Source organism: Rosa chinensis, chromosome 4 (assembly GCF_002994745.2).
Source record: "Rosa chinensis cultivar Old Blush chromosome 4, RchiOBHm-V2, whole genome shotgun sequence".
NCBI lineage: Eukaryota > Viridiplantae > Streptophyta > Magnoliopsida > Rosales > Rosaceae > Rosa > Rosa chinensis.
In genome coordinates, this window is record NC_037091.1 from 2,151,348 (window position 1) to 2,171,209 (window position 19,862).

The following is a 19,862-nucleotide window of genomic DNA, read 5'->3' on the forward strand; positions in this document are numbered from 1 at the left end:
ACAAGCAGTCAGCTGTAGTTTTCCAACAGAAACATTAGAAATCAAAATTGGCATTAGTGATGGAAACCTTAATTTGACACCGATGTTGTTTCCTGATTTAACCAAGTACTTTTGCTCCTGTTTCTTAAGGCGCAAGTAAACCTTGTAAATGGTGAGTTCAGATTAATATGATATGCTGATTAATTGATGCAGTTTACTCAATTCCGAATTTTGTAACTGCCTAGCAAAACATCAAATCTGCAGAACTTAAGAACAGAGAGGAAAGCCAAACCTGAAAATAGTTGAAATCTTGATCAGGTTCTCACAGTTTGAAGCTCGAAGTAAAATAAATAGCAGTTGGATTGTCAAGTTTTGGCTTCAAACCCATCTGTCTCTGAAAGAACATATCTAAATGCATGGCATTATTGTTGGAACTCTGGAGTGGCTGGTGAGGTAGGATCAAGATTCGCTAGAGTCAACTGTGAAATGGAAAAAAGATCAAGAGTTGCTTGCCAATCAGAAGTCTGGAAGATTTGATCCGGTGGACTCCACCATATATCTGAGGAATCATTCCTATTGGTTGCTCCTCCTGCTCTTGTTGATGGTGATAATCGCCGCCACTCTCGGTGGTTGGCATACGAGGTGAACCCCACAGCTTTTGATTTGAGCGGAGGAGTAAAATTCAACTTGACACTGATAAGTTAGCCCCCAACCCTCTTGATCCACCTTTCCCTTTATTTCATCAGATAATGGAATATAAGTTAGCCACATATGGTCTGCCGTCGGATAGAGCCAATTGGAACGGCGCCAACTGGGCAACTTGGCACACCGATGTATGAATACCCCATTGATGGAAATATCAACTCCATCGCGAATCATAAAACTACGTCTTTCCAGAACAGAACAAACAGCCAGTCCTATGTTCTCCCAATTCAATTTGCTAGGGATTTCAAAAGAAATTGCACATGTACTGGATGGACCTTTTTCATTAGCAGCAACCTCCTTCGAACAGTGGAACCACTTCGGAACCTCACTATCGGGTAATACAAGACCAAACCGGGTATTGTGCTGCAATAAAAATGTCAACTACGTCAATACCGCACGTATTCTTTCAGCAATAGGAATTCAGGTGAGATACCCCTCAAATGTAGGCGGGTCTCACCCCATATCTATTAATAAGGTGTATGCATCATGTCATAAAACAAAACGAGAGAGAGAGAGAATAAACAGACCTGATTATTCAGCAAAATATTTTCCATCATGTCATAGCACAGACTGTAACTAAATCTATGGCAATTCCACAAGTTCATCTCTAGCATTTTCAAAGACTTGGGCAATATCAAGAATCTCTCCAGTGATTCGCAATCCCTTGCATTTACCTTGAGTATATTTGGTGGCAGCTCTGGAATCTCTCGAAGTCTCTTGCAACAATACAAGTCAATCCTTGGCAAGTTGACAAATTTGCCAAGTGCAGGAACACTGACAAAATTGTTACTTGAGAGATCAAGTTCGGTTAATGTTTCCAAGCAACCAAGACTCCCAATGAAATCAGCAGTTGATAAATTACATCTGTTGATTCTCAGTGCACGGAGCTTGGGAAGCGCTAATGAACGACTGTCATGATCATATGAAATGCTTGCTTTTGTTGGAAATGTAATGAGATTTGAGCATCCACTCACATCTAGGATCTCTAGATTTTGTAACTCATATATGCTGCATGGTATTGTTGTAAGATTTTTACAATCTGCTAGATTCAACTCATTAAGCCCCATGAGATTTCCAATTGATGAATGCAATTCTTTAATGCTAGTGTGTGATAGGTTCAACTTTTTAAAGGAATCCATCTTTCCAATAATTTTTGGAAATTCCTCTAGCCTACAACAATCACTAAGATCCATAGCAATGAGAGATTTCAAGCTAATTTCGGTTGGCAACTTAACAAGTTTATAGCAGCCTTCAAGACTCAAGGTCACAAGCTTATCTAGGAATCCAACGGACTGATGAACCACAACTAAACTTTCACAACCATATAAATTCAGCTCTTTCAAGTTGGGTATTCCGGTGAAGTTCGGGAGTTCTGTTAGAGATTTACAACATCTTAAGTCCATAGATGTTAGAATTGGAAAATTCTGTGCGGCAAGGAAAAAAAGAAAAGATCAACCAATCTGAAGCACTAGTAATTTGCAACATTATTAATTATATAAAAAAATAAAAGAAAAACTTTCTTGAAATAAAAATAGATTATTAGATTAAAGTACCTTCAGTCCCTCCCATAATCGTCTGATAAAACGGCTGTATGGAATATGGAGCGCAACAAGTTTCCTTGGATGAAAATTTGAAGGAAATGATTGTATCGGACATCCGGACCAATTAAGCCACCTCAACTCATTGGATAGATAATCGATATTCCCAGAATAGTGTGCAAAATAATCGCTAACAAAGTATCTAAGATTTTTCATCTCTGAAAAGCTTTTAGCATTCAAACATATCGTTTTTCCTAGCTGCCCCTCTACTTCGATGCCTTTTATTTTCTTTGTTCCCTGCAAAATGAAAGAAAGCAATTATTGTTAACATATATAGCAATTTGAAAGCACAAGCTAGTAAATATGTGTTTCAAAATCTCCTAGCTTCAAGATCTCAAAAAGAAATTTTAGTTACTAGATTAGATACTTACTATATTATCTGTTAAAACATGGTCGGCATCATCATAATTCCACAATCTACTCCTTCCGCCAGATTCACCCTCTTGACGCACTATTTCTTTACCCATTTCTTCTATCAAGTCATGCATCCAAATCCTACCACCCTTGAAAGTCTCATAGTCAATTCTAATTAAGGCCTTTTGTTTGAGTTGTGCAATACCAGTCAATGATTTGAGGTCGTAGCAAGCTTCTAGTATTGGTTTCACATTGTCTACATACTTGCCCTTAAAGAAACAAGCGATATCAAGAAAATATCCTTTTAAATCTACTCCCAGAGCATCATAACTTATTTTGAGAACGTTTATTATCTCTATGTGTGGATCTTCTCCTTTACAACCATCTAATGTAGCTTCCCACTCATCCTTGCTTTTACAAAATAGATAAGAGCCTAAAACTATCAAAGCTAATGGAAGGCCCTGGGCATAGTGTACAACACGTTGTGCAAGTTCCATATAATCACCTGGAGGATCATTTCTTTTGAATGCATTCAAACTAAACAAATTCAAAGCTTGACGATCATTTAACATCTTGACCTCATATACTTCATCAACTTGATGGGCAATTAGCCAACGTTTATCTCTTGTTGTTATGAGAATTCTACTGCCAGGCCCAAAACAATCATGGGATGGAACTAAATTATGTAATTGGCTAGAATGACTCACGTCATCAAGCACTAAAAGAACTTTTTTTTTTTGCATCCCTGTCTTTATAAAATTGACTCCTTGATCAACATTGCACACCTTCAAAGTTGAGTCCCTGAAAATATCGAACAAAAGTCTCTCTTGTAGTGGGGCTAGGCCATTTGATCTAACATCTTCCAAGAAACAGCTACCTTCAAACTTATGGCGAATTGAATTAAACACAGCTTTCGCAATTGTAGTCTTTCCTATTCCACCGGGCCCCCATATGCCTACCATGCAAACAATATTTTCCTTGGCATGTAAAAGTTTGTTGACGTCTTGTCTACAAGACTCTATTCCAATTGGATGTGTAGCTATTTGCAACATACATGAAGGGTTTACTACTCGGGCGGACAACTCCCCAACAATCTTCCTGATAAATTTACCCTCATACCTATGAATTTAAAAGCATATATACAAAATCAAATACTTCAAGAATATATATATAATTAAATAGCTAGTGGAGGGGTTAAAGATATACTCGCCATCCTTGAAAGGCCATCCAGACAAATCTGTTGCTTCCTTAAGAGCTGCCTTCCATTTGTCCATGTTATCCTTGTATTTGTATTGATCAAGCGTAGCAAATGCCTCACCGAAAGCACCTCTTTGGTGTCGGACATCTGAGGGATCCACCTTGTAGAAAATCGGTCTAACCTCGTGTCCTCTTGATTTTCTGCATTCAAGTATCTTGACCAGTTCATCTAGGCACCACCTTGAGGAAGCATAGTTTTGAGAGAAGATAATGATTGAAACTCTGGACTCCTCAATTGCTTTAAGGAGCTCTTGTGATATGTCCTCTCCTCTGCTAAGCTTATCATCTCTAAAGGTCTCAATTCCCTTCTGACACAAAGCAGTGTGCAAATGATCTGTAAAATTAAAGCGTGTATCCTCGCCTCGAAAACTCAAAAACACCTCGTATGTGTAATGATTTCGGTGATCAGTAGAAGAATGTGGGAGAGAAGAAGATGAAGAACTGGCTGCTTCATTGGTCAGAGAAGCCATATTTTGCTTTTCGTTCTTTGGTTTGCTCGATCAATTGAATGTTGCATTCCTAGAGTGCTTTTGCATTGTAGGTCTCAACTGTCCAATTATATAGTTAATTCCCAATCGATAGAAAAAAAAAAGTATAAACTCACTAGGCGCACTTGCAAAGTATAGTTAATTTTATGCTTTCACTTTTTCTTTTTGACATGGACATGGATTCTTGGAAGAATCCCTTTTTCTTTTTCTTTTAGTACTGGTGATGACTTAGAAGACTTGGAAATTCATTACTTAGATGCTTGATGGAACCGAAAGTTTTCAGATGGAACAAGAAAATTGTGTATTCTCTATGGTAGAGATTGCATGCATTTAAAATCATTTGACAGTCTTAAGGGCACAGTCGGTTGATTTTTAAGGCTGTATTTTATGCAATCCGAAAAGGAAAAGGAAAAGGAAAAGGAAAAGACCTATTTTAAGGACCGCTCCTCTTGGAGTATTTACAGCCCCAGTTTTGTATTCGGTTGATAATAAATGAATTATCTGAAGAGAAAATGTAGTTTTTAGTTGTGTCGTATATTCTCAGTGCCTTTTTTTTTTTTTTTTTAAAATGGGGTTGGTGTGGCTGCCCTCAAGCCTTGAAGAATGCAAAAGGGGGATTTAGAGCCTGAACCCCATATTACAATATGTTAATGTCTGAGATGCCGCGGTAGCGGAACCTTGTTAATGCTGGTCCAAGCTCGGACCGTTATTGATGGAGTCGTAGCGTTAGCGACACTTGTCAAGTAAAATACAAAGGGGCGTCAGAGGAAGACCGCGGTTGGCAGAGACCTCGTTTTGAGAATTCTGGTAGTGAGGAGTTCCGTTAGCGGTGTTTTGCTTAGCGGAGAATTTCTCCTGTGCCGGATTCTGGAAGTGAGAAATTCCGCTAGCGGTGTGTCGCTTGGAGGAGAATTTCTCTTTTGCAAAATTTGACAAAGAGACGTTCCGCAAGCGGTGTGTCGCGTAGTGGAGACTTTGTCCTTCTGGAGATTTTGAAAGTGAGAAACTCCACTAGCGGTGTTTCGCTTAGCGGAGAATCACTATGCCAAAAAACTTATCAGACGACAGACAGAAACTGTTGTCTGATTTAGAGTGCCACCGTTGTAGAGCGAGCCGTTGTCTGATAAAAAATCAGACAACGGTGGAACACAGTTGTCTGAGAAACACACAGACAACAGATATGTGTTATAACTGTTGTGTGATGGCTCGACAGATGGCTCGGCAGATGCCAGGCACAGCTGCCCAGCAATTGAGGCGCTGCTTTCAGACAACAGAATTTATTTAAATCCGTTGTTTGTTAAGCCTTGTCAGACAATGGGGTTCTAGTGCTTTCTGTTGTGTGAGAGTAAATTAGAAGACTTATTTTTTGAAAAAAACCATTGTCTGATAAATGAGAAATCTGTTGTATGATCATTTAAACATTCATTTTACCTAATGAACAGTAGTGATCAAATGGAAATAAAATTTGATGCAAACAATCAAATGAACTAATAGTACTCCAACTCATATTTTAAACTTCAAAGTACATTGGATCCACCAAAATACAATTCGTATTATATTGTTCCACAAAATCATGAATCGGTGACAATTTATTGTTTAACATTGCATCTGGGACAAAGACACTAGTGTGCTAGAAATGGATCATATATTGTTTATTAGACTATTTATGAGATTGCTTGCCCACTTCAGCCACGACTAATGCTTGCTCCTGCAACTCCTGTTTTTTTCTTCTACTTCTGCCGCCACATCAACTTGTTTCAAGAAGCTGCATACAATACTCCTACATCAAAAGCCACACTACCCATGAGCAACATGGCAAAATGACACAAGCAAGAAGCTGCAGAGAAAGACAAAATACAAAGACTTATATTTACCTTGTATTACGAACTAAGCACTTGTGTCCACAGGATAAGATCAAATCTTTTTTCCATATGCAAATGACTACCAAAACAAACAAACGTAATAGTAAATACACTCCCAGTTTCTAAAGTGTTAAAGGGTATAGCAAAACAAAAACATGCCCTTTTAGAGTTAACTAAAACATTTCAGTCCAGCATACAAACACGGGCTCTTCTAAAAGAATGAGGTTAATTAACAACATCTATAGTTTTATGCTTTCACAACATAAATCAAAAGTTCACCGTAGTTCACAACTTTGAACTCCACTCTCACAATCATCAGTCACCACATCATGGTTATTAAACCAAGCACATCCAACATGATAACAAGAACTCAATGTAAATAGAACAATCAATATCCACTCACCTCTGTACAAGGAAGATTGTCCAAACATGTTACAGAAAACAAACGAGCTCAAGTAGCTCCCTCAACACCTAACAGAACATAAATACACCTTGAATTAGGTTTCATAATTCAAGTTATATTTCAAGAAGAAAGAAACAAAAATAGACATAATAACAAAAATTGCAATCTCCACTCGATAAGAAAATCAACTTGATTGACAATAAAGCAAACACTTAGTGTTGCATACTAACAAAGAAAATAGACGCATATGAAAGATGTGAATAACAGAACAAAGAAAGAGAGAGACTTTTGAGAAGAAAAGGATGTTAAAATACCAAAGTTATTCAAAACGTTCAATACCCAAACCAATAACAGTTACTTGTGAAGAAATTTGGGAAAACAAAGGGGAGAGGAGAACAAAGTGAGCTGTAGATAAATTATAAGTTTCAAGAGCAAAACACGACAGAAAATAAGAACTAATTTCTCAAACACCTCCAGATTATGTTGAAAAGTACCCAAGGACAGAAACTCAGAAGCTAAAGTAATTGAACTCAAAGTTAAAACTGAGATGTCAACTCAGTTTTCAATCCTCCCAAAAGATGTAAAATCCACAAAATCGATTTTACACATACGTATATGCACAACAAATGGATCGCTTACCTTTGAGACGAGTTCCCGAGCAGACTCAAGCAATATTTGCAGTCCAAGAGTTGCCATAACAGATGCAAAGACAATGATACCCTGCATGAGCAAGCATAATTAGTAGAGAACCTAGAGATATACAAAGAACAGAAACAAAGATTCATCATCCACAATGTGGACACAACTTTGCATGTCTGACACATTATACTGATTATTGCAGGTCAACGGTACTCACTCCTAGCTACTCAAACTTTTACTCAAAATGTTAATAAGATGTCATTAAGATGTCATATCGCTAACTTCTAGTACTAAAATTGGCATCTAGGAACCGAACTAACATATAGTCTTTGCTCAACCAATGCTATCTCTCTATTAACTCATCAATAGTTGTCAGAAAAAAATATAGTTATTTTCAGAATTTCCCTAGTTAGCAAGATTGATGATGCCTAACCGCTGGTTGCATACGTTTCTTTCCAATAGGATAATGAAAGCGGTTTGGCTTTCTCATGGCATGGGCAGTGAACCACAAAATAAAGCCAGACATGAGATCCAAGGGGGAATCCAAGGTAGAGGCAATAACTGCCAGTGATCTACTCATGATTGAAGCATAAACTTTTGCAGAAAAGAGCAGCAAATTTGCTACATTTGATATATGAATTGCCATCCTCTCACTCTTAGCTAGCTGCTTCATTTCATCCTGAAATTTATTCAAAACAGAGGAGAATTAAATACAATAAAATTTTGCAGAAAGGAACATATGAATTTTAATTGAGTCGAGAGTGGTACCACAGCATTACTGATGTACTTTATCTGAAAAATATCCAATTTCTTTGATTCTAAATCACTTTCAAAAATCATATTGATTAAGATTAATTAACAAACAATACTTACGCCTAAGTTTTTGATGCGAATGCAGATACAAGTGAGTTTGAGGTAGGAACTGATGATGCTTGGAGATTTATTAAAAATTCATCTGAACAGCAGTGAACTTGAAACTTTCCAGAACTAAAGCTGACATATCAAGGTACAACATACTAAAATTTCAAGAAAATTGGCGTTCGAGAAGTAAGGGAAAAGATGGATGCAAACAGCCTGAACTGTTCAGTTCTTCTTAAAAATTCCAGCTGCATTCTATCAACTTAGAAAATTTGTCAAAAATTCATTTTGACTCCGATTGACATCAAACCAGTTGGTGATGGATTCTTGACATGTCTAGGTTTATGAACTAAAATCTCAGCATAAACACAATCAAGAGCCGTATAGATTTGATAAGTAAAAGTCCAGAAGGTCAGGTTCTGATATGAATGAACTTTGAGTATGAATAAGCCATAACAAGGTTTTGATATGAGATAAAGGGAAAGACCAAGTCATAACAGGTGCAAATGGTAAGTTTAAGTATCACAAAACTTAATGAATATGAGATTCTATATGATAATTTAACTAGAAAAGATGGAATTCAACATATTGGGGCAAAACTTACCAATTGTAAAATCAATTGTGTGAACTCAAGATGGAGATGTAAACTTCATGAAGTTAACTCAAATGTCGATGGAGAAACATGACCCAATCTGAGTAGAAACAGAATTTGAAAGAGGATTGGACATACAAACACGAATTAGAATCAAATATCAGTGGTATCTTAGAACAGGATTTTCACTGAACTGTAAGCTGTCTCACCTTGATGGAGAACAAATTAACCGTTGGATTATCATGATTTTCGAGCAAGGTATAGAAAACGCAACTTCCAACAACTTTCATGAAGAAGTCGTACTGATACAAAGGCTCAAACTTGCAGTTTCTGGCACAATTTAAGGGATGATTTATTAACATGTTTAACAAAGGAAAAAAAAAAACAAACAGTCTAGTAGATAACAGTTATATAATTTCAAATGTGGCCAGAACATTAACTCAACCTAGTGCTAATCATATCATCTCCAAGCAATCATCTAAAGCATACACTAATTGTGACTTGACTTCAATGTATGCATACAAAATTAAGAACAAGTAAACAAAATATAACCTCCTACTCTACGTACCTGCATACTAGAATATATTGCAAGCTCCAACTTGTAAGACTTGGTAGGTTTGCGGGAACCACATGGCAAAACAACAACCCAACTGCAGAGAAGCCAACAGGTATAAATACAAGTGACCATTCAGACAAGTAATAATAACAAGCAAGAGCTGCATAATCTTCTTCAAAGCAGATCAAGCAATCTGTCATATGCTCATGAACTTACAAACCAGAAAATGCTGCTTAGTATACATTAGAAAACAAACTGCAATTTGAGCTCATAATACGAATAATCCTTGAGCCAAAAAATCATACCTGAAGTTCAACAAAAGGGTAATGGTATGCTGACATTCAATTTTCTTTCGAGACCCACTTTTAGAATCAGAAGCAAATTTCGACCCAGATTTGTTGTTCTTAGAACTTCGATCGATTCCTCCCTGCAACTCGAAAACCAAAACCAACTTCAGAACAACAAAAAAATCTAAACTTTATCTCAATCTAACACCTCAAAATGAAATCAGCTGTCTTAATTACTACTTCCATGGTGGATAAGCTTTTTTTTTTAAAAGAAAAAACAAAAAACAAAAAAAGGACAAGCGGTGGAATAAAGCAAGCAGACCAAGTGGTGGTGGTCCAAAACTTGCAGCAACAAAGTCATCTCCTCGTGGTCATGTCTTTTGTTGACAAGTTTTGGCGGTGGAAAGTGATCAAGACACATGAAGATAAGACTTCATATATAATTAAGCCCTACTCTATAAACTATAGCATGCTGCAGCTTCATTTTGAAATGGGAATTAAATGGCAAAATGACAAGAGCCAATGTCCAGATCATTGGAAAAGAAACATAAAGCATACAATGGAGTTGGTGATGTAGTTAAATATTCTTAATTGAAGCGTGCTGTGTTCGAGCAATTTCAATTGGTGTCACAATAACAAATATAGAAAGGAAACATTATATTATATTAAGCTGTGTCTATCTTTTTGTGTTCTATAGAGGGACGACTTAACATCAAGAAGGGTTTTGTTAGAACTTAGATAGCTGAATTGCATACCCAGCTTCCCTTGGTGTTAAAGGTTTAATCTTTCCGTCCCTAATTTATATCAAACAACTAAACTCCAAACTAACCACAGTAATATATCTAAATGCAACATAAAACATTATAATCTGTAAAGTAAAAGAGCAAGTCTCTCTCTTTCACTCTCAGTTCCATAGCAACATATATACCATTCTTTTTGGCAGCAACCATATCTCTCATGCTTCAACTCCAATTCTTCGTTGTCAGCTTGCATTCTTGTAGCACTCCTACGATGAATTGAAAACAACCCAAGTTAGAAAATAGACAAGAAAACTTAAATAAGAAGAGGAACCCAGTAACCAGAACATAAAAAAGGTTGAGAATTTACTTATAAAATGGTGGAATCTGTAAGAGGGTCCTTTTGGTTTTGAAGAAGAGCTTGAAAAATGGTTTGTTTCATATGGTAATTTGGTGGGTTTTCGTTTTTGAAAACTAGAGCACGAAATGGTGTGAGTATTCAGAGACGGAAATCCCAAAGCTTCCATTGGAGTGAGAGAATGAGAGTAAGAGTGAGCAAATTGCAGAGTCTTGGGATTTGGTTATCTTCTTCTTCGTTATCGTTTGTTGGCAATTGGCGATTATGAGGCTAATGAGATATATAAATTCCGCGCCAGTTACCAACCTGTAGATCCATGCCCAGAAATCAGAAATTACTAGAATTGTCACATACCTCTATCATTCAACTTCAGAATTCCCCAGGTAAAAAAGAATTAAATGGTGAACAAATTTAAGAGGAATAGTTACCAGAAGCAATGAATGAGATGACGAGTGTGATTGCGAAGAGAGGATGAAGAGCCGTGAAAACCCCAAATAGAGTAGCCGTGAAACCCCCAAATCGAGTAGCCCACACATCCCCAAATCGTCGTTGTAAACCTCAAGATCGAAGAACCCTAATCTAATCTAGTAGCCCAGAAGAACCCCATTTTCTTTCTCCTCATCTTCAACTTGAATCGAGTGTTTTGAGAAGATGGTGATATCGATGGCTAAGATGGGTTTTGTAAAGATGGTGATGGTGTTTTACGAAGACAGATTTTCAGAAGAAGATGGCTAAGATGGTGTTTTGCGAAGATGGTGTTGGTGTTTTGCGAAGACAGAGAAGATGAGTTTTGATCGAGAAGATGAGTTTTGAGAATAAGATGGGTTTTGTTGGAGAAGATGAGTTTTGAGAATAAGAACCCCACGAGAAGAAGATGGGTTCAATTCTTTAAGACAAGAAGATGGGTTCTGCTTTGAGAAGAAGTCTTGCTGTTTTACTCGAAGACTATCCAAGTGTTGAAAACGGCTAAGTGGGAGATAATGTGCATTAAGTCTAATTTTTTATTTTGTATAATCAATTCAGACAACGCATAAATAATTTTGGTTGTCTGATAGTCTACACTTGAAACTTCAACTTCTGAACCCAGCAAGCAAATCTCCCGCCTAGTGCGAATCACAAACTCATTTCTCCCGCCTAGTGCGAATCACAAACTCACAAACTCAATTCACACAACGAAAATAGGCCATTCCGTTATAGGATCTTACAATCATGTACCTGTATTTCACCTAAAACTTAGCCGTTTTGGCGCTAAAGACTCATTTTGGGAACATCTAATTTTCTTCCAAACTTGCACAACACAAACAAAAAAATGTGTTGTATGATATTTTGCTCATACAACATAAACAACTATACTGTTGTACAAGGTGAGTCAAAATTTCGACCCAAATTTGAGCAAGGTGGGAGGGAAATTTTTTTTCATTCAGACAACAGACAAATCCTTATAACTGTTGTACAATAATCTTGCACCAAAAAAATTTTGATTGCAGACCTCATACAACCGAATCTCACTAAACCTGTTGTATGAAGCAGTTTCAATCAACACACAACGGCAAATTTTTTTTAGTTGTCTAAAAAGTGTAGTCTGATGCAGATTTTGGCATAGTGAATTTCTCCTTTGCAAAATCTGACATAGAGAAGTTTCGCTAGCGGTGTGTCGCTTAGCAGAGACTTTCTCCCTTGGTGATTTTGAAAGTGTGATGTTCTTCTCTTTTTTCTTATATCAAGTGTTAGGGGATTAATATCAATTTCAATACCTTATGTGTAGCCACAAGCTAACCTGTCTCAAAATAGTGCATATACAAACTAGCAAACGATACATATTTAGGACTGCTATTTTATGTATCAATTTCAATTAATATATGTAGTTCTTATCGTGTAAAGACAGCCATATGTTCCAATTATGAAGTTACACTTGCTAGGCTAAAGTTTGAATTTTGCTTCATTCAATGCAGAGTTAACTGTACATGATATTTACGGCAATGTGAGTGACAAGGTAGCACTTCTAATGCAGTAAAAAATCAAGGTAGCAACTCATGATATTTGCCCTTTCAGCTCCGAATGCGGACATGGGTGAAACAACAGTCGGGATTCAATTGAAGCAGACATGGTTTGGGACTTGTGGAGGGAATTGAATGCAACATTAGATACTCGATATAAATATGATGATGGTATAGTTGCTAAAGCAGAGATACTAGACACGTCAGTTTATAGGTCTTTAAATTGAGGGTACTCCAATCCTTCCAACTACTTTCTAAATTTACAGAGGACGAATAAGTTCGCTAAAGAATGAGCCTTTTTTCAATGTTCTGTTCATTTTACCAAACAGGTTTCAGAAACATGTACAGTTATGATTGAATAAACATAAATACATACTGTTATTATGCAACATAATCACACAAAACCAGCACCATCTAACTTAAAAATTAAAAACTTGGAAAAGGAAAAGGAGAAGATTCAGGTATCTATTAGAAGATGATTACGCTTACATACTTACATATTGTAAAGTGTCGATGAATACAATACTTGTCGATGAATACAGTGTACTTGTACTCATCCTGCATCAGCCTCTAAAGAGCCTCATGCCACTTGCTTATGACTGTGCAGACAATCAGTCTCATCAACCACCCCACTTGATCACTGGAATGGAATAAATGCAGTCAGACTTTTCAAGAACACATACACAAATCAAAATTTCCATCAATCCAAGGAGCCGTTTACTAAGATCAAAGTTCTTTCCTAATATAACTATAGGTACTTGCTCCTCTTTCTTAAGGTGCCATTATGGTAACCCACTAACCTAACCCAAGATCTATGCTATCCATATACGCTGATTAGTTGATGCAACTACCATTGTGCTAATTCCAAATGTTACTAACCACTATGAATTAAAAGCTTAGGAAATCCAACAAATCTCAACCATAGCCTTATGAAAACAATATACCAGCAGAATCTGAGAACAAGAACTCTGAAGTGGATGGGGTACGGTTGGTGGTGACTGGTGAGTATTTATTCTGTTGTCATACTAGGTGAACCACTGTCATTCCAGGTTCAGGTACAAAGGATTCATGGATCTGATATATAACACTTGATTTTTCAGGCGGAGTAGTCAATGGGTTTGGACAATGGCAATGGAAGAGATTAGGTTATGCATATTGCCTCTGTAGTATGGCTCAATGATAATGGAGGCATACTCGCATTGTGTGACTAACACAATACGATAATGGCAGTGCATATTAAAAGCAATAGATGCTGGGAATGCAGACTAAAGAAGAAAAATAAGATAATTGGGAGAGAATTCTTCAAATCATAATTCTATTACCAGTAATCACGGCAAGAGCAAAGCCCCTAACTAAAGAAACGGAACCTGTTGTTATCTCGAACAATAATTTCCCTATCGTATAATTCTTGACACTAATTTGGCAAAAGGTGATAATCAAAACATATTCTCAGATTCTTCACCATGCGAATTGGCTCTCCTTGCCCTGTAACTATAAGCGCAAAAGCTATGGCCACTTTCTTACTATATCGACGGAGCAAGTACTCTTTCTCCGTCTCATCAAGATCAAGTAGGACATTGTCCAAATCAGGAACGTGAGCAGTATCTCTGAATCTGCTGTTTATTTCTTGCAACATCACTGCAATGTGGCTCTTCACCGGAGATAACTCATCAATCACTCCATTAATTTCAATGGAACTGGATCCGGGTACCTTCTGAATCCCTTTCTCTTTCAATTGTAGCCTCACTTCTGCAATGTCTGCCCATTTCCCAGCTGATGCATATATGTTTGATTGAAGCACATGAATACCAGTTCTCTGAGTGGTCAACTTTGATATATATTCAGCTGCATATGCTGCCATTTCGACGTCTTTGTGGGTTCGACATGCAGACAAGAGAGTACCGCAAATGGCATCATTGGGTTTCATTGGCATGCAGTTTACCAGATCAACAGCTTCTTCCAAGCGCCCTGCTCGGCCTAGTAGATCAACCATGCAACGATAACGAAAATTATGAGGAGAAATGCCATGGACCGGCTGCATTGAAATGAAAATGTTCCGCCCTTGTTCCAAAAGACCAACATGGCTGCACCCTGTTAGTACTGACACAAAGATTACTTCATCTGGTTTCACCCCTTGTTTAAGCACGTCATCGAAAAGCTCTAGAGCTCATTCCCCATTTCCCATAATGACCATTGCTCCAATGGCTGCAGTCAAAGCAGAAACATCTCTTCTTGCCATGTTATTGAACCGCTTCATTGCACTTTGAGGTTCACCACATCTAGCAAACATGTCAACTAAAGCTGTCCCGAGCCGCATGTCACAGTTAATTTCATTTTTTTCAAAATAAGCATGAGTCCACTTTGCAAGATCAAGAGCTCCTAGATATCCGCAGGCAGATGCAACCTCCACCATGGTCACCCTATCTCCTTTTATTCCCTCAGTCCTCATCACCCGGAAAAGTTCAATTGCTTCCCCAAACTTGCTCTCTTGGACCAGAGCACCAATCATAGTGTTCCAAGAGACAAGATCAACTCTTTGGCATCTCATTGAACACTTTCCAAGCTGACTTCACATCACCACTTCTGATGAAACCAGAAATCAACGAGTTCCATGATACTGCAGTCTTATTCGGCATATTGTCAAAAATTATGCAGGCCATCTCTTCTTGGCTACACTTCATGTACATGTCAATCATAGCATCACAAATGTTATCCCAACCTTACAGTCCATTCCTTAGAACATAACCATGGCAGCACTTTCCAGAAAGATAAGCACTTTAGTTGTGCACAAGCTGAAATTGCAGATAACATGGTAACCTTGTCGGGTCTTAGGCCCTGTCGAAGCATTTCACCCATGATTGAAACTGCTTCACTAGCAAGTCCCTGGCGCACAAAATTTGACAAAATCGTATTGTAAAGAACCAAGTTCTTTTTTACACAATCATCAAAAACCTGCTTTGCAGCATCAGTAGCTCCACATTTCATATACATATCATCAACAAGTGAATTCACCATAAGCATATTACTCTTCAATCCAAACTCCCCAATGTAAGCACACACCCTCGCACTCAACGAAGCATACTTCAACTTTGCACAAGCAGAAATGACGCACACCATTGTCACCAAATTGGGCTTAATCCCGGCAGCAACCATCTCGAAAACAAAGAAAACAGCCTCCTTTGGCATATTCCTCCTCCCATGACCACAAATCAAACTAGTCCACGACACAGTATTGTTCTCAAGCATTTCATCAAACACCTTCTGGGCATATTAACAGAAAGCCATAATCTTCGAGCCCAATAGCCTCGTCACTAAGCCCAGCACTCGAGCAACAACCGCTCATCAGAGAATTGTACATGAACAATACACCCTTTATTTCTTCTTCTTCTTCTTCTTCAAGGAACAAGTGGAAGGCTTTGGAAAGTGCTTCGTTTCCGCTGAGAGCAGAGGACTCAGCTGAAGCCATGGCTGATGGGTCCGTTGGCCTATTACTTTCGTTCCGCACAAAATGGCATTTCTAACCTTGGCACATTACCTTTTCCATTAAATATTTCTGTTAGTCTGGTTTTCTGTACCAACGGTTTCATATAGTCACTTGTGAAAGTGGAGGGTGACAAATACATTAAATTCTGATAAACAAATTACTTTTGTACATCAAAATAAGTAATAGAGAAGCTTCAAGGCTGCAGAAAATTGATATCATCAAGGAAGAAGCAATGTAATAAGGCCACTTCCTCATGACTATCTTTGATCACAACAATCTCTTTACAAAGCCTATATAACAATTACCCCCAATAAAAAAAAGAAAAAAAAAGAAGAATGGATTTGACCCTTTTGAGCTTTTTACCACCCTGGATGACTAATAGTTTCTTTGCATACCTCTACAGAATCAGCAACGTGCAGCACTTGACCTTGCACCATCTATTCAGTTTACCATAATCAAGTTATATGCTGAAAGGGGGTACGGTGTACCAACATGAACTCCACTACAGTCGAATCATTTACTCATCTACAGTACTCACTCCCTTCCTGCTGAACCTAATCAATGCCATCTGGTTTTCTAATAATATCTCATTCCTTAAACCCTGTCTTCTCACACCTATACCGACAAATGTAAATTTTGGGACCTGGGTGGTAAAGTAGGTCAGGATTGGGCTTCAGGGGTTCAATCCCCTCCAATGTGACCAAAAAAATGCGAGTTTTGCGCTGCTTCCATTGTTTGATTGTGCCAGCTTCAGGCACATGTAGGGAGCTAGAATTTGGATGCAATCTGAAAACTTGTGCTTGAAGTTTACACTTCAGAATGCCATCTACTCTCTGTAATTTCTATTCGTGAAATTGAGATTACATTGGACTCATTGGACAGAGATGACATTGGACACATATGATAAACCGGATTTTATGTGCAGAGAAATAATCACTTCTAGAAGTCAGTTTTAATGAGCTAACTTTTCAAGATTTTCTGTTAATATGACTAGTAGGATGCCACTCTAATTTCAGAACTTGTTTAGTACACACTACAGAATGTTAGTGACATTTAACTTTGCAAGGTGACAAACACTGTTATTGAATGTGAAACAACCTCACCAGCCACCATACAGCAGAAGCACCATGGTGATAGGTTTACTAGCTACTTCCTCTTGAATTACAAAACAAGGAAATGAAAAGGCACATGCACTTATTCTTAGCATCAGATTACAAATATTTACATCTCATTTTTAGAACTCAACTAAGCATCGTTAACTGCAAAAGACTAGCTTGTTATAAAGAGCCTTAGATATTGCAGTGATGGTATTTGGAGTTGTTCTGCAGCAGCCTCCAAACAGGGAAGCCCCAGCCTCACGCCACTTCTCTATCACTATGTCTGCACACACTTAATCAACCAGCCTACTTGATGACTGCAATGGGAAGCACATGCAGTCAAGACTTTTTCACAAACATGTTTATTCAACATTTTCATCATCCATCAAACAATTCATCATATACAAGGAAGATCGATTTCATACTTTTACCAACAAATGGTACAAGATTCACCATTTGGTAATATAACATTATATCTCACAAAAGAACATTACTTTGTGAATTATATCATGAATGAAAAGATCTAAAACCAGATGCTATAACTGAAAAAGTAGGGTAACAAGCACGATGCATTCATACACAAGGAGACTTACCACCCATTTGCCTGCTCTGGCCATCATAGGTCTCACCACTGTTGGGGTATATCACTATTAGTTTGCTTGTTACCTGCAAATTTGATAGGCAAAGGAACATTAATTATATGAAAATGTAAAGGGGCTAAGTTACTTTATTCCAATTAACCAAAGATCGTACACATTAAGCAAGAAAAATTAAGAAGAAAATCTTTGAAATATGTAGGAGGAGATATTTTATCTTTTATTAAACCTCTTTGAAACCTCTTTGAAATATGTAGGAGGGGCTAAGTTACTTTATTCCAAACCTCTTTGAAAATCTTTGAAAGAGTGCATCTTCTTCACTGCTTGAAGCAGCCTCATCTAGACTGCCCCATTCTGATCTGAATGCTGGCTACTACAATGCAATACACAGGGTGAAGTAACAGTCAGGATTCAATTGAAGTTAACTCCATGTAATTTAGATAATGCGAGTGAGATACTTGAGACCACAATGTATAGGTCTTTAAATTGAGGAACCTATAAATATGAGTTGCTCTTTCAACGTTCCATTTGTCTTATTAATACGCTGTTTCTGAATGTTGGATTATGATCAAATAAACCTCAGTACACATTGTCATTCTAAAACTGATTTGTATCCTCTAGGTCACAAAAGTTGGAAAAGGAAATGACACAATTCTAAGAGTAATACATATATATACTTACAGGTTGATCAGTTCTGATGAATAGAAAAACTTGCCTGAGAGAGCCTGATCTTGCAGCAGACTCTAAAGGGCCTCATGTCACTTGCTTATACTCCAAAAACTCTTGTCAATCACCACCACCCCCACACCACCCCCCCCCCCCCCCCCCCCCCCCGATTGCTGCAATGGAATACAAGCAGTCAGACATTAAAATTGGCATTAGTGCATAGAAACCTTAAATTGAAACTGATGCCGTTTCTTGATATAACCAAGTACTTTTGCTCCTTCTTAAGTTGCCAGTAAACCTTGCAAATAGTGATATGCTGATTAATTGATGCAGTTTACTGAATTCCAAATTTTGCAACTTCCTAGTAAATTCCAAAACCTCTAACCTCATTCCTATAGAAACATCAAATCTGCAGAATTTAAGAACCGAGAGGAAAGCCAAACCTGAAAATAGTTGAAATCTTGATCAGCTTCTCGCAGTTTGAAGCTCGAAGTAAAATAAATAGCAGTTGGCTTCAAACCTCTCTGTCTCTTAAACAACATATCTAAATGCATGGCATTATTGTTGGAATTCTGTAGTGAATGGTAAGGTAGATTGTAGATTCGCGAGAGTCGACTGTGAATTGGGAAGAGGATCAGATTTTCTTGCCAATCAGAAGTCAGCAAGATTTGATCAGTGGAGTGTCAGCCGCTATTACAATCTTATTTGAATATTCATTCCGACATTCGCCAACCACATGTCATTTTGAAGGAATCGTCGTTGCATCCAGACGAAAGACACGAACACCATGAATGCCAGGAGTCTGGAACATTTAATCCAGTTTTGGAACAAAACCTCATTGCAGTGTCATCAGCCGCTATTACAATCTAATATGAATATTCATTCAGTGGTTGGCATACGAAGTAAACCCCACAGCTTTTCATTTGAGCATAATGAAATTCAACTCGACACATGTAAGGCTACCAACCCTCTCGATCCACCATTCCCTTTATTTCACCAGATAATGGAATATAAGTCAGCCACTTATGGTCTGATGTTGACAACTGAAAAACCAGAAACAGAACAAAGAGCCACTCCTATATATATTCTCCCATTTCAATTTGCTAGGGATTTCAAAAGAAAACGCAGATGTACTGGACGGCCTGTTTTCATCAGCAACAACTTCCTTCGAACAATGGAACCACTTCGGAACCTCACTACCCGGCAATATGAGATCAAACCGGGAGTCCTTCAATAAAAATGTCGACTATGTCAATACCGCACTAGACGACTACAATGGAAAAGACATGCTGTCAGACTTTCTCAAGAACAGATGAGAAATAAAAACTGCCATCATCTTCTTTCTTAAT

At 37.8% G+C, this 19,862-nt stretch overlaps 1 protein-coding gene and 1 pseudogene across 2 annotated transcripts in view; both read right to left on the reverse strand.

Moving 5' to 3' along the window:
- LOC112197259 (disease resistance protein RUN1-like) overlaps positions 1–4,378 on the reverse strand; it is a 29,803-nt gene extending 25,425 nt beyond the window's left edge. Inside the window, exons 1-6 of one of the 2 annotated variants that reach the window (XM_040517588.1) lie at positions 3,843–4,378; positions 2,654–3,755; positions 2,238–2,519; positions 1,212–2,108; positions 272–1,047; positions 68–141 (exon numbers count right to left, since the gene is read on the reverse strand). In XM_040517588.1, coding sequence (XP_040373522.1) covers positions 553–1,047; positions 1,212–2,108; positions 2,238–2,519; positions 2,654–3,755; positions 3,843–4,363 — 3,297 coding nt within the window. In that variant the 5' untranslated portion in view covers positions 4,364–4,378 and the 3' untranslated portion in view covers positions 68–141; positions 272–552. The remainder of the gene's footprint in view (positions 1–67; positions 142–271; positions 1,048–1,211; positions 2,109–2,237; positions 2,520–2,653; positions 3,756–3,842) is intronic. The other variant, XM_024337881.2, reaches the window with a different exon arrangement.
- Positions 1–19,862, reverse strand: part of LOC112197268 — a 98,937-nt pseudogene that overhangs the window by 71,209 nt on the left and 7,866 nt on the right.